The following is a 15,568-nucleotide window of genomic DNA, read 5'->3' as shown; positions in this document are numbered from 1 at the left end:
CCCAGAAGTTGATAGTACCTAGGCATAGATTCTGAAGGTGTAAAAAGTGGAACCCCAATATCCAGCTGTAGTAGAACATGTTCAGGAATGAGGGTGGTGAGACCAGATTTGCTCTTAGATCTTATCACTAGATATTTCCCTTCTTTTGAAGTTGTGATATTAAGTGGTACTTTCTAATTTTGCTCTCTAGAACAAGACATGTTTGCCCCTTCATATGGTCTCAAAGCTTCAAATCTTGGAAAGTGTTTAATAGTTGGCTTTTAACATTCTGAGTGTGGAAGTATTTAAAAATAGCTGATCCTTCAATGGCTCTTCATGCAAAAGTCTTTTCAGCCCCTACATCAATCTCTTGTCATCCTATCAATGGTCTAAATTTGCCAACATCTTCTAAGAATGTAACTTTTATCGCTTAATATAAACTCCAAAGATAATTCTAATAGAAAGATCAGTTGGATACTTAATTCCCCCTATAAGATGTTATAAACCTTAGATCTTTTCTCCTAAGTCAGCTACCATGTTAACTTCCTCTATCCTGAGCCATGTGACTGTTTAAAAACACTATGAATGCAGACTTCAAAATCACCCATTTGGGTGAGCTTATTTGTAACTTAACTTCTTAAATCCTGTAGAAGAAGCTCTTTTGCTACATGCTGATCTAATAAACATTCTTTCCCTGTTCATGAGAGTGTTAAACATGTTTCTTGAGACAAGAAAGTAACGAATTCCATGGTGCTTGACTAGAGATCTCTTAAACAGCTTTGGTCGGTTAGTTCAGTCTCTTTCAGTGTAGATTTTCAGCCAGGCTCAAATACACAATATTGTGCATGAGAATTTCATTATCTGTTTTACCAAATATATATTCATTAAAAGTCAGAACTCATGAGAAAGTGCAATTACTTTTTGCTTGACAGTCATCACAAACCCTTGGTCTTCCTCCCTGTGTGTGTGACGGGGGAAGGTGTGAGTATGTGTATGCCTGCATATGGGTGCATGAGTACATGCCAGCAGAGGCTGGGTCTATTTCAGATGTCTTCCTCAGTCACCTCTCCACCTTATTTTTTTTTTGAGGCAGGATCCCTCACTGAGCCCGAAGTTCACTGATGAGATAGAATGTCTGGCCAGTAAGCTCTAGGGATCCCCTCATCTCCACCTATAAGACCCCTATACTAGGGTTTTTGGATGTGTGCCATAGCCCCCCCTTTTACATGGGTGTTGGGAATCCAAAGTCAGATGCTTATGTTTGCATATCAGGCAAGTTATGGACTGAGACATCTCCTCCACCCCCCTTTGATCCTCTTCTTTCTCTGTGTATCTGTGATTGTAAAAATAAACTTCTGTCTTCACACTTTTCCGCCCTTCATGATGCATCATCCAGGAACAGAATCAAAAACACTTTTCATTGAACTTTTCTTGAAGTTTAGAGCATCTGTATATTATAGATTATATGTATATTCCATTCTGTACACTCTACTTTCCACAGTATAAATTCAAAATACTATAGTTACTTTCTCTCAAGATTTATGAGATTAACTTATTAGAATATTTACATATATCCAAGCTCAGAATCTTTAAGAGGTTAAATTGCCAAAAAGCAAAGAAACAAATTATCTACGTTTAACAGATATTATACTGAGGCATCAGACTTGTTTAAAATAGAGCATTTCTGTTCTGTACTTTATTTGAACAGCAGTCATTCAGTAACCATGATCTAGTTTGTGTGAAGCCTAATCCAGGTTCTTTGGGAGCTCAGAAGCTAGCAAGAAAGACAAACTAATAATCAACTCTTTAATATGTGAATACATCTGATAATAAAGCCTTGTGAATGTTATTGGAGCAATCAGTGCATGGTGGTACACAACTAATCCCAACATTTAAGAGACTGAGATAAGAATGTTCAATGCCAGCATGTGATACATAGAGAGATTTTTGACTCAATCAACCAATCATTACTGGAAAACTAAAATGAGGAAGGACTTGGTTTTGCTAATTATTTTTTAATTATTTTTTTAATTTATGTATATGAATATTTGTGTGTGCGTGTGTGTGTGTGTGTATAAGTGCACTTGTGTTGTGTAATGCCCACAGAGGCCATAAGAGGGCATTGGCTCCCTGGAACTGGAGTTATAGACAGTTGTTAGCTGCCATGTGGGTGCTAGGAACTGAACCCAGGTGCTTTACAAAAGCAGCCAGTACTATTCTGCTGAACATCTCTCCAGCCCCTTGGAAGACTGAATTTTATCTGAATGTGGCAATGCAAGCTTCTTAAAAGTTGTCATTTAAACTAAACCTACAGTGTAGTGGAAGCCTGCTTGTAGCCATGTAGAAAAGAAGGGTGTATAACACCACAATCACTTTTCACCAAGTACAAGATAAGAAAAATCTTGGCAAGGTAACTTTTATGTCATAATCATCTTGACTGAGTTAATATCTACTGTCATTTTTCTTGCTGGGTCTGAAGAGAAAGTTGGTCTTGAAACAAAAACTAGACTTAACCAACTAGATAATAATGCCACTTCAAATCACTGAGCATGATGGGATATTCAACTTTATTGGTCAAGTAATGTATCTTGTTCTGAATAAAGAAAGTTCTTTTTAAGCATTAAGGAATTAAGCAACATTCCTCTCCAGCTACAGAAATACAATTTTATGTAATAGAAGCTACAGCATCTAGTAAAAATATCTAATGGGGAAAACGCTCTTGAATACTCAATAAATATTATACATATAATGTTAGGCATTTAGAAAAGTGTTTGGCAAAAAAACTGTCTCTGGAAGAAAAAAGAGAACATGAAGGTGGATGGGAAGAGAGGTGAGTCCAGAAAGAGTTGGGAGAGGGGTGAATATTATTCAAATATGTGTTTTAAGACACCTAAAATTAATAACAAATAATTGAAATAAATAAAAGAGAAGGTATAGTTAAGTGAGCTTGTTACAAAAGTAATGCATGTTAATCAGTGAGATTTGGGCATTCTACAATATTTACTTCAAATTTATGCAAGTTTATCAATCTAAAAATAATAAATGAAATTGTTAGAAAAAACTGTCTCAGGCTAGATTTCCAGAATTTCTTTACAGTTGGATTGTATTTATTTTTCAGCTTCAAATTCTAATTTCAATTTCCAGTGCATGCTTATGCTAGGACTTAGAGCCCTCAATTACTGCAAAAGCTAATATTGTAGCATCTTCATACATCATGATGATCGCATTTGGGGCTGTATAAAGTTTCAGTGGGCAAATAAAGTTGTCAGTGTTTCCAGTGTAGTTTTGCTTTCTATGCATATATGTTTATTAAATCTCTTTAATTCTGAAAACTAGATGTTGAATTACAGTGCCCACTTAAATAATACTGGCTTTATTCTTCTCTTAATGCACCTTGATTGATGTAAACACTGGGAAAGAGCATCTCTTTTCTTAACTGCCATAAAAGTAGCTTTCTGTATCGCCTAAGGTTCAAAATATGCTTTTGAAATAGAAATATGGACTTGTCCCCATTACAAACTATTGTCGTTATGAAAAAATGTAATCATTACAATACATTATTATATTTAAGTCTAAAAGTTCTGAATTGTAAGCTCTGGCATTGAGTGGCATATTTTAAATGAAGAGTAATATCCTAGAACTCTTTAGAAAGCTTAATGCTTAAAAACAATTTTATCTAATGATGAACAATGAGAAAAAGTATTATAAAATACATTTTGAGTATGCAGGAAGAATATGAACATAATACAGAATTAAATTTAGAGCAATTAAGAGTAGATTTCTATTTTCTTAAATGCTTTAATACTGTCATCATTTCAGGATGTAGTTCTAATGAAAAGAAGCTATATGCACTGACTTTTCTGACAGGTATCATTAAATAAGTACGCATTATTCAGCAACCTATGTGGTTACACAAAAGTCGAGGAGCATCTAAGACTAAACACAAATAGTGGTTTTGGTGATATTTCTGTCCTGAAATATACTTCAGTGGTGAGTGTTATAACGTGCTAAATTCTGAGGTTTGAGTACAACAGAAACCATACTGTATTGAGACATTCCACCTACAGTTTGTGGTCATGAAGTCTGATTAAAAGTGGTTTCGTATATATGAAACTAGTTTACAACAGTGCCTTCTATATGGAATACATTTTGTAGTCTATTTCACTGAATAAAAGACAAGCATGCAGGTATGGTTTCATAGCTAAATAGCATCTCAAAGAAATATTAAAGTACATTTTGTATTGATCTTTGTAATTAACTTATTGTGATTACTGATTCATTCCAACAAGAAAGAGCCTCTAGCCCATCTTTAGTGTCAGTCATAACTCATCTACATGAACCTTATTAAAAGTTCCTAAAGTCATATATTAATCAGGTATGAAAATAAAATGCTGGATACATTTTATCAGAAGCACTTTAGAAAAACAGTTAACATAAGCAGGTGCGGCGATGAGAGTTATAACAGAGAAAATTAATCTAAGATAAAAAGTAAGTAACGGCTGAGTAGAGATTGACTAGCTTATGTGGGCTGGAATATAGCTGCTTTATATTCCAAAGGATGATCAGCGAGGACAGTTCAGCTTTGCTTTTCATCAGGAAGAGCAAGATGCTCAAGTAGCCTTAATTGGGAAAGTCTTCAGATCACCAAGACATGTATTTGTTTAGTTCTCCTTTTCCTGGATAAGAATTAAGCTGTATAGAAATTTATTCCAAGCACTGTGCTTAATAATGTGCACACTTTATTTTATACAATCCCCACAGCAAACCTAAGAATAAATGAGTGGATAGTATATCTGTTTTATGTATGGTTTTCTGGAAAAAACTTTATGGGAAAAGCTATCCAAATTTTCTGTGTAACGTACATCAACTTGATATTTCTAAAGACTTGACACAATAGCATTGCCTACTAAGTGCTTTGCCATAGATCTTTGATCATTGCCTGTCCCATATGTGTCTACTGTTCTGGGCACTGGAGATGTAAGGATGAGCAAAATTAAAACAGCATATACTCTAGTTGAGTATGCGCTGTTAATAAAGGATATGCATTAAATAGATATCATTACCCCCCCAAAAAAACAATTATAAAATATAAGTGCCATTGAGAGAAATAAAGAATGATGAGTAGTAAGTATTGGGGTTGAAAAGATGGCTCAGTCAGTAACTTGAAGGCTGACACCATTAAGGCCTCTGTTCAGATTCCCAGGACCCAAATAAAAGCTGTCTGCTCAACAGAAGTCTGTAATCCCACTGCTTTCTGGAATGGGGAGACAGGTGGATCTCTGGAGTTCACTGGCCAGTCACTTCAACTGAATCATTGAGCTCCAGGTTCAGTGAGAGACCCTGATTCAAAAATAAGATGGAGAGTGGTTGATGAAGACACCTGACCTTGACCTCTGACCTAGACAGGTGTGCACACACACATGCATGTATACCTGCATATACCTGTGCACACACCAGCATAGACATGGACATAAAACACACACATGCACACTACAGTCCATGGCTCCCATCAACATATTTGCTTAGGTGGTAGAGGTGATCCAAAACTCATTCAGGTCCTGTTTGGGTGACTCCACCTCTGATGAGATTTGGAATGTAGAAGGGGAGAGATCCTAGAGTAAGTGCTAAGGCTGAGTTTGGAACTTTTAATAGTCTGGGATTACTTTTATGAATATCACATTGTGTGTCTGGAGACAAAATAATGGGAACCTAGATTTAGGAGTTACAAATAGATGGTAGTAAAAACTGAACTGACTTCTGCAAGACTCATTACATTTAAAGATGAGGGGGAAAAAATAACTAGTCCTTACTGAAAATAAGAGCTAAATTGAACAAGCCAGTTTTTCTCAAACTATGAACCTCAAAAACTCTTTTTGAAAAAAAAAAAATCCCAAGACGTTTCAAAATAAATAAGCAAAGGAACAAATGGCAATGTCAGCCGCAGAATTAGGAAGCAGATTGTTTAAAAGGTTTCTCAGCCTTTGATACCACAACGTGCCTCATTCCCAAACCTATGGGACCATTGACATTTTGGAGGGTATAGCCTATATATAAACCTGCTAGGAAATACTGGATCATATACAGGTTTATAGTTAATAATGTTCATGCCTTTTTGGCAAGCAGGCAAGAATGACAATCTGAAGTTTAAACACGGCTGAAATTGGAAGAGTGGAATATATGCATTTGCATTTGGTAGGATTGGCGGGTAAAAAGCATGCAAAGCTGGATAACTGGAGTGATGGAGACAGCTCATGAGGAGAAAGACAGTGTGGAGTGAGACTTTGCAGAACAAGATGAATTGAGGAGACAATTCTGGGCAGGGAGATCATCCAGGACAGGAAGCTGCTAGGGTGTCCAATGGTGAAGTGATAAAGACATGAAGGATTGGGCTGCCTGGGAAACAGACAAGAGAGACAAGTATGAACCTGAGAAGTATTTGGAGAGAAGGAATTATGAGACTTGGTAATAGATTGCATTAAAAGAAAAAAAGCCCAAGTTAACAAGGCAGTTTCTGACCTGCAAAAGGAAAATAGATATACAGAAGAATGAAGCCAAAATCCAACAATATTATGGCTAAACTACTTCCCAGTGCTTTCCTAAATTTCTAGAAACAGAATACAAGCTCGCCTGAGAATTGCATTCATAAGTCTCCAAGTGTTTTCAATTAAGTGGCACAAGACTAAACAGTTTTACAGGTTTTTTTTTTTTCCCTACAGATCTAAAATGTCATGTTCATAATGCCATATCCAATCTTCAAGTGATTAAAAAAAATCAACCTCCAGATATGTAATTGGAAAAATGTTAACTGCGCTGAATTGTTTTTTTGAATTTTAGGATGTTCAAAGAAACATGAGCATTTCTTCAATCACCTTCATTAAAATCCCTGCATTAAATCTTGCATTTACAGTTTCACATTCTACAAATAGCTCAAAATCACACATTTTCAATTCCAGGCAGAAATTAGCTTTAGATTATTTGCTTTCTCTTCAAATGCTGGAGTGCCCAAGGCTCTGACAGCTATACACCATTGTTTGTCAAAAGGGAAAAAAAAGGTACTGTAAAAACATGCAATATGCACAGGTTTCTGTCTTTTAAAAAACTCACTTTCTTTTTCCAGGTGACATTTACAAAGAGGAAATTTGGGTTGATGAAGAAGGCTTACGAGCTGAGCGTGCTGTGTGACTGTGAGATTGCACTGATCATCTTCAACAGCACCAACAAGCTATTCCAGTACGCCAGCACCGACATGGATAAGGTGTTGCTCAAGTACACGGAGTACAACGAGCCGCACGAGAGCAGGACAAACTCAGACATCGTGGAGGTGAGCAAGCTGCCTGAGCCCAGGCGTCTGCAGAGCTGCAGTGCGGGCACGTTTGGTATACACACACACACACACACACACACACACACACACACACACACTTTTCCTATGTTCCTCAGCCTAAACACATACCCGGGGTGTTCACTCCAACTATTACTGCACCACCCCCTGACTCTCTCAAATGAACATTAAAGTGATAAAATCGTGAGTCCACATAAGATCTAGAAATCAAGATTCAGGAACAAATCCGTGGCCACATCTTCATGAGTGAGCACAGTCTTCACTGGGTATCAGAGCGCCAGTCTTGGGAACTAGAGCCAGGAGGCATGTATCCCAACTTCAAACTGTTATAGGTTTAAATTTTACATGTATAGTAGTTTTCCTACAGAATAGCATTTTCAAGTGGATTTATGCCGACCTTCCAATTTTTCACATCATGTCTCCTCTTTTTAACTCGTTCTGTTTACTATGCTTGCCAGAAAAAAGTAAACACAGTTATTCTCATTTTTGCTTAAAATTGTGTCATTTATATAGCATTGAAAACTTAATATACATGGAATCAGAAATCAACTGAAAATCTATTTCTAAATATTAGCTCAGTATTGTATCCAAGTCAGACTTAAAACCTTGTTTGGATAGAACAGAAATAAATGAGTGCTATGGAAAACCTCTAAAACGTTTGGGTAAGTGAAGTGTCATACAATTTCAGTTGAAATCTTTTGGGGGTGTTGAAACTTTTAAAATACTTTCAACATGCATCCTACTTTAATGCTGTTGCCTCATGATCAATTACTACTCAACTAAAAAGGAAGGAGAAGGAGAAATATTCCTCTGCCTTTTCCCTCATCAGTTGCCTACTCTTGGTTTCCTAGCTTGTGCCTACTTTCCCAGAATGGAAAGAAAAGCAAACCCTTCGGATGCCTTTACTCCAGTAGGTTTGCCAGAGTACGAGTCATTGTCGCTGCTCATAGACTACTCTCATCAGAAAGTCCAGTCCTAATTCTGATCACATGAATATTATACCCACTGTTATAATGATTTCAGACTAATTCTGATTTCTTTGTTTTATTTGGAGGTTTTTCAAAAGCACTGAGTTGATTTAAAAATTTCATTTTGTTTCCTTGCTAACAAGCAGAGCAAATGATTTCAGTGAGAAAGTAACCTTACTGTAATACGTGGTGAAGGTACTACAGGTCATTTTAGCTCTTTGTTGATTGATGATTTATGTGCTTGCCTGGATCTCCTAATTTAAGAGTGGTCATAAAATTTGCTTGCTTTTTTAAAGGCTCTTCTTGTCACATACACATAGAAATTTGAAAATGCAGAAACAAACATTAAAAATGAATGGAACTAAGTGCTTGTCAAGCCCTAAGGGCTTTTGTGTATGTGAACATTATACTCAAAACCCCATCTCACACTACAGCAAATATTTCAAATGTTTCAGTGTAACAAACTTAGACTTTGACATTGACTTTGCATTCCAGTCCCTAACATGATGTCAAATGAAGTGGAACAATATTGAACCAATTAAAAAATGGGTGAACTGGGCTGGAGAGATGGCTCAGCTGTTAAGGACACTGGCTGTTCTTGCAGAAGACCTGGGTTCAAATCCCAGCACCCACATGGCAGTTAACAACTGTCTGTAACTCCAGTTCCAGGGGATCCAACAGTCTCTTCTATCCTCCGTGGGCATTGCATGACACAGGTGCACTTACCTACATGCAGGCAATGCATACATAAATATAAAAATAATAAATAAAATTTTTAAAAAATGGGTGAACTTTAAAATTTTCCTTTCTTTGAGTTTAAACTCTAGAAAAACTGAGGTTTTTCTGAGGATTATTCTAGATAACTTAAAGATGACTTAGAATTTGATGTTTTCTGTGATATTTTCATATTTTTATATTCTTGTACAGAAGAATGTCAGAGTTAGATTTCTTTAAAGGCCTGTGACATGAACACTAGGTAGAGTCAACGGTCTGTGGTAACATGCAATGTGGCAGGGGCAAGTAGTTCCTCTCTGGGCTGAAGTTTCCTCAGCTCAAAACTTGAATGGGTTTGGGAACTGCAACTCAGTGGTAGAGCCTCTGTTAGCATGTGGGAGTCTCTGAATCTCAAATCCAGCAGTACAAAAATATTTTGAAAAGCTTTTGTAATTGTGTAATTTTAGAAGGATTGTTTCAAAAAATAATAAAGCTCTAATTCCATTTTCTTGCACTTGATATTAATGAATTAAAGCTTTGAACATCTTTAAGCAACATTCGGATATTCTTTGGCTATAGCTAGAGTCTATGGCCTAATTTTTGGATGAATATAACATGTAAATTTAACACTTTATGCCCTACTCAACGCCTGAGTAACACATTCCTCACAATTTGACTTCTCTACATTTTACAAATAACAGAAATGATGGAGAAAAAAATGAACGGCAGAGTCTCCAATTGATAGAGTTTTATGTCGGCTTCAACATGTAGTGTTTTTAAAACTGAGCATTGAAATCGGAATATTGAAGTACTTGGTAGGCTAGAGATTCGCATGGAAAATGTATGTATAACACGTCCCCACAAGTAATTAGACACACTAAGTTTCAAACCTGTGCACTGGGACTTAAATGGTTGTAGAGACTAAGAATATGTGATATATCAGGGTTTGGAGGAATTCATTCTTGGAATGGACCTAACATAAAGTTGAAAGGCAAATAGTTTACTATTCCTGGGTAAAATTTTAAATCATATTTATTTTAATTTAATGGAATACATTTAACTGAGTAACTTTAATGAGGAGCATAATATGTTTCATGAAGGGTCATTAGTTTTATATTTCCCATTTGGACCATTACCTCTCTCTCTTAACCCTCTAAAAAACAGTTGATGCACAAGAAAAAAAGGTTGAAGAAAGAGAAATAATATAATTTTGTTCATGGAGACTGAAATGCAAATTTCAGGCCATACCAGAGTAATGTTGTAGGGTCACAGGAAATTGTGCAATGCGTGGGTGTTGAAAAAAGATTTCTCCTTTTAACAAAAAAGCTCTCTGTAATTATCACGTCTTTGCTTGATAATCAGCACTACTGTTGCAATGACACAAGGACTTACAAAGGCTTACCAGATAGACTGAGATAGTTTTTTTTTATTATTATATTATCATACAACTTGAATATCTGTTTAGATACAATATAATAAATATGCCAGATTTAGTAAATGTTAAATTTTTAATCTATTGCTTATAAAAATAAACAAAAGCATCTGTTATATTAAACACACTTCTTTTAAAAGAAGTTCTTTTTTTTTTTTTTTTGTCTTTTTGAGACAGGGTCTCCCTGTAGCCCCAGCTGGCTTGGAACTCACTATGTAGACCAGGCTGGCCTTGAACTCACAGAGATCCACATGCCTCTGCCTCCCGCCCTAGTGCTGGGATTAAAGGCATGTGCCACCACACCTGGGCCTAGAAGTTCATTTTATTTAGCTTTGTGACACCTAGCTAGATATTTACATAAATACTAGCTTATAGGGCTTTGACATTCAGGCAGTATGAAGGATCTGTCCTATCATCACTTGTCACCTAACAGAAAAAACTCTGGAAGTTTCTATTGGACTGTTTTCTGAAGAGAGAGCTAGTTGAACACTTCAAAATAACAGGAAGACCATAGATTCCACACAACCTGTGACCAGACAGAGGTGTGACCAGACAGAGGTGTGCTTCATGAGTCAATGATTTAGTGATCAGCAAGCACCACCTTACACTCAGTGCTGTTCAAGGAATTCTGAAGAACATTAAGCAGGCATTCTTGTACAGGATGTAAAGCAGATACGCAGAAACCAGTTTGGTGACAATTAGAAGGCAAAAGAGTAATGACCTCATTAATGCCATACAAGCGACTGAACAAAATGCACATTAAACAGTCCAACACTACAAGACACCACAGGTTCCCCTGGAACACTGCAAGTGATCCTTGGAATAACAGAGTTCTAGGCTGGTCCTCCCGTATCCAGCACATGTTTGCTAAGCATGAAACCCACAAGTGAGTGTCCTTAGCATCTGGCCAAGAAGTAATCTCTCATTCCCAGTCACTGAGTGATCTTGTTTACCTGTTCATCCATCTAGGGTAGAAGCCAGTGGCTATTTGTAAACAGGAGAAAAATACAGGGTCCTTCTGCTGCTCTTTGGGAAATATAAAGATTATAACACCTGCAAGAGAAACCTTGGAATCACAACCGTCTCAGCAAAGGATTATTGGCTTTTATTTATTTTTTGTTTGTTTTTGTTTTTTGTTTTTTTGCTCTTTTTGAGACAGGGTCTCCCTGTAGCCCCAGCTGGCCTGAAACTCACTATGTAGACCAGACTGGCCTCGAACTCACACAGCCTGCCTCTGCCTCCCAAGTGCTGGGATTAAAGGCATGTACCACCACACCTGGCATACTGGCTTTTACTTTTAAATGCAAGAATGATCCATGTGCAAGAATGATAAATGACTGTGTGTCTGTGTGTGTTTCTATGTGTGTTGTGGTGTGTGTGTGTGTGTGTGTGTGTGTGTGTGTAGTGTAGTGGTGTGTATGTGTGTGAGAGAGGGAGAGACAGAGAGACAGAGAGACAGAGAGAGAATTTGCCTGAAATTTTACTTAATTTCACCTGAATCCTACTTGGATTTAGAGACATTTCAAAACTATTGTTCCACAAAAGTTTCCTTACACAGTAATTAAGGTCTAAATTAGGACTTAAAAGGCCTTAAAAAGGCGTACAACCTTTATTACCTCACAGTGTTACAGGAGGTTATGCATAGTCTAACTGCTCTTGCACAGAGCTTGGTAAAGATTGGTGTGTACAATCTTAGTTGAATCAAAGTGAAGGATGCAGTTGGACTTCTTTGAAGATCAGTATTACAAAATCTGAGATTGGCTGTAAAATATAAAAATGTATCTATTGTACTCAAACTCCTATTATATGTAAACTAATATATATAATTTGTAATTTTCAAAATATAGATTTATAAAATTATTTAGTCTGTCATAGGTTTATATTACCCACAGATGCTTAGGAGGAAACCAGTAACCAATAACCACACTCAATCAGTAACCTCAGAGATTCATTTGGTCACTTGTGGATTTTCATTTCTTCCATTATTCATCACACACAGATTTGTTGAATTCCTCCTGAGTGCTACATGCTGTGGAATGCCTGGGATACAGATATAACCAAAGCACATCAAGAATGCTAGGTCCTTAAAGTGGTTTACAAGGCCATGTATGATCCTGCCCATTTTTCCCTTCCTCCTTTGCTTTGAACTCACCTCTACCCCTCCCCACCAGTTCCCATCCTATGCTTCCTTCAAATAGCACTCTATTTCTGTTCTCCAACCTCTCTAAGCTCTGTTTGCTTTGCCTTCATGTGTTTTTTTAAACTAGGTCTTTGTTTAGTTTTCGCTTATTCTTCTTTCCAGTCAGATCCCATTCTGTGTCCTTAGGAAGTCACCCTTGGCATTAAGTCCTTCCTTACATTTCAATCATAGTGTTTTCTATCTTCCCTTTGGGAGAGTTCTGGAAGTTGTGTCTACTTGCTGGTTTCACATAAGGCTTTAAACTCCTGAAAGACAGGGACTGTGCAAAGTTGCTCACCATCAGCATCATCAGTGTTAAATGTAGGTTTGAAAACTAGTAGGTCCTCAGAGTATATTTAATAGAATAAAGAGCCAGGAAAAAATACACGAAGGCATTGTCATAGCAGTCTTACTCATTTAAAGCATGAAAAACATTATTTTCATAACCCAGTGAAATGGTCCATTAAAACTTAAGGCTTTCTTAAAAAACACTATCTACATCTTTCACCTTCACTGTACCACCCACTAACCAGAAGTAGTTATCCACATTACATGAAATAGAATGAAGTGAAATGTATAGTTCACTTCCTCAGTAGCACTAGCCACATGTCATGTGTTCAGTGACCACAAATGGCTAGTGGCTACCACATTGAACAGAGACGATCCAGACTCATTGGTCGCCACAGGTCAATGAGATCACACTATATGGAAATGTGAAGAGGGGAGCATTTAAACTAATTGTGCTCTCAAACTAATAACCAAGATAAATTTTTCAATTAATCCCAATTTTATTATTCAACATAAAACTTGGGGGATGTATTTCATAAGTTGACAAACTCTCTAGCACTGTAATTTTAGAATACAGAGCACCAACATTCTCTCTAAAAGACACCAATGCTTGGAAACTAAAAGCATGTCATACCTCAAACCCAGTAGCCACAATCAGTAATCTCACTGTCTGGTTAAAAAACACCTGCAAGTGGTCCAAGCTGTCGGAGAGCACTGACCACAGGGCCTGGACTCTTCTTTGTCTTTTAACTTGAACCTTATGAATGGAAAGATAGCTCTTTCATGCAACATTGGACCACTCTTTAACTTTATAATCAATAAATTTATTTAGAAAAGCTTCTCTTCATGAAGGAATTTAAAGAAATAATATTCTTGAGTTACATTACAAATCCTTCTTACACTTCCTATAAAGAAAGCATAACTGAAGTAGTTCTTATTGCTAATGACTCAGGAAGCCTGTCCTATCCTCTGTTAAATCAAGTATAGGTTTGCTTTTCAATAGATAATTTGAATAGTGAACAAAATACTAGCATATACCATAAATATTTAAACCTGTGTTTACCTGTGTTAAGGCTTCTAAGGACATTTTACAGATTTTCATTTTTGGTTACATATTTATAAAACTTTTCTAAGCCCTGAAAATCATATTTGTTCCTCACATTCTACCAAATGAGACTACAATTTTTAAATGTATTCATATTTCTCATAACTGTACTATAATGGCTTTTATACACCAAATTTGAAGAACTTTTTTTTCTAAAATAGTGCTTTCACTTCATTTGCATATATTTTATAAATACAAAAAGCTGCTTCACATCTCATTTGTTAAGAAAATAATCATTGTTGAACAAATAATAATGTGCATATTAGATTGCGTGAGCTATATGCACAAGGCAGTAAATTGAGTTCCCTCTGCTCTGTTACTGTGTACCTCTAGTGGCATATGAGCCTTAGATTCACAGAGACAACAGAGCATCATTAACTAGTAGGAGCAGAAAAGGCAGTGGATTTGAAAATACAGCCTTTTTTTATTAGTGCACCTCTTTATTAATCATTAGAGTTTTGTGATCATTATTCTTTTACATGAACCTTCTTGAACCAGAGAAAACCAAAACCCTCAGGTCTTTTTCCTCTTAATATCTAGAAGTGAAAAGAAAAAAAAAAAAAAAAAAACACTTAGCCTGGTTCAAAATCATTGATTTCTTAGTGATATTTACAGATTTCCTAGTATGTGAAACTTGGTGGTGGAAGCCTATTTGAACCAAGGCCAGCATTCTAGCTGTGAGAGTAGGCAAATAGAAGTTGCATTGTTTGAATTTAAAAGGGGTTAGGTAAAATATCAAAGGGTAGAACATTTTTCCTCCAGATTTGTTATTCAGTATATACTGAAATATTCCAAAGTGAAGTTTTTGGAATAATCTTAGGCCCGCCTAGAATCAGAATAAAAGATGACTCTTCTCATGAAAGAAATGTTTATTATTTCAAAAATCTTCATTTCATTTGATTTTGTTTTGTTTTCATTTACTTTTAGTTACATTACCTTGCCTTTCCCTGAAGGTATTACACACCATGTTAGCACACCGTATTAGCACACCATAGACATTCAATATATAATATCCTATTAATAATCATTATAGTACAAATGAAATGTACAAAGTTTTTTTTTTTTTGAAGTTTGATGTGCTCTAATAATAAAAGTGACTTGGGGCTGGAGAGATGGTGGTTAAGAACACTGACTGTTCTTCAGAAGACCCGGGTTTAAATCCCAGCACCCACATGGCAGCTAACAATTCTCCGTAACTCCAGTTCTGGGAGCTCCGACAGCCTCTTATGTCCTCCACGGGCATTACACAACATGGGTGTGCTTACCTACATGCAGGCATAACACTCATACACATAAAATAAAGATAATAAATTAAAAAATGTATTTTTTAAAAAGTGACTAAAGTGAACCAGAGGAGAAGAAAGGTTGTTGTTGTATCAAAAGACAAATTTGGAGAGGGGAAATGATACCTTCAGTAAAGCACTTACTCTTCCTGAGAATCTGAGTTCAATCCTTAGAACTCATTGAAAATCCCAACACTAGAGAGACAGAACCAGTTCTGGGATCCCTGGCCGACCAGTTGGTCTTAATCAGGGAACTCCCAAGTCCCAGTGAGAAGCCC

General features: G+C 36.5%; 1 protein-coding gene across 14 annotated transcripts in view; it reads left to right on the top strand.

Moving 5' to 3' along the window:
- The window catches only part of Mef2c (myocyte enhancer factor 2C), a 171,180-nt gene that overhangs the window by 87,946 nt on the left and 67,666 nt on the right, over nucleotides 1–15,568 (top strand). For all 14 annotated transcript variants that reach the window (XM_029566621.1, XM_029566619.1, XM_029566620.1 and 11 more), the window contains one exon: nucleotides 7,097–7,300. In XM_029566621.1, the coding sequence (XP_029422481.1) occupies nucleotides 7,097–7,300 (204 nt within the window). The remainder of the gene's footprint in view (nucleotides 1–7,096; nucleotides 7,301–15,568) is intronic.

Source organism: Nannospalax galili, unplaced genomic scaffold, assembly GCF_000622305.1.
Source record: "Nannospalax galili isolate Female #2095 unplaced genomic scaffold, S.galili_v1.0 scaffold918, whole genome shotgun sequence".
NCBI classification, from domain to species: Eukaryota; Metazoa; Chordata; class Mammalia; order Rodentia; family Spalacidae; genus Nannospalax; species Nannospalax galili.
Note: the sequence above shows the minus strand (reverse complement) of the source record. Positions and strands in the feature narration are given on the sequence as shown.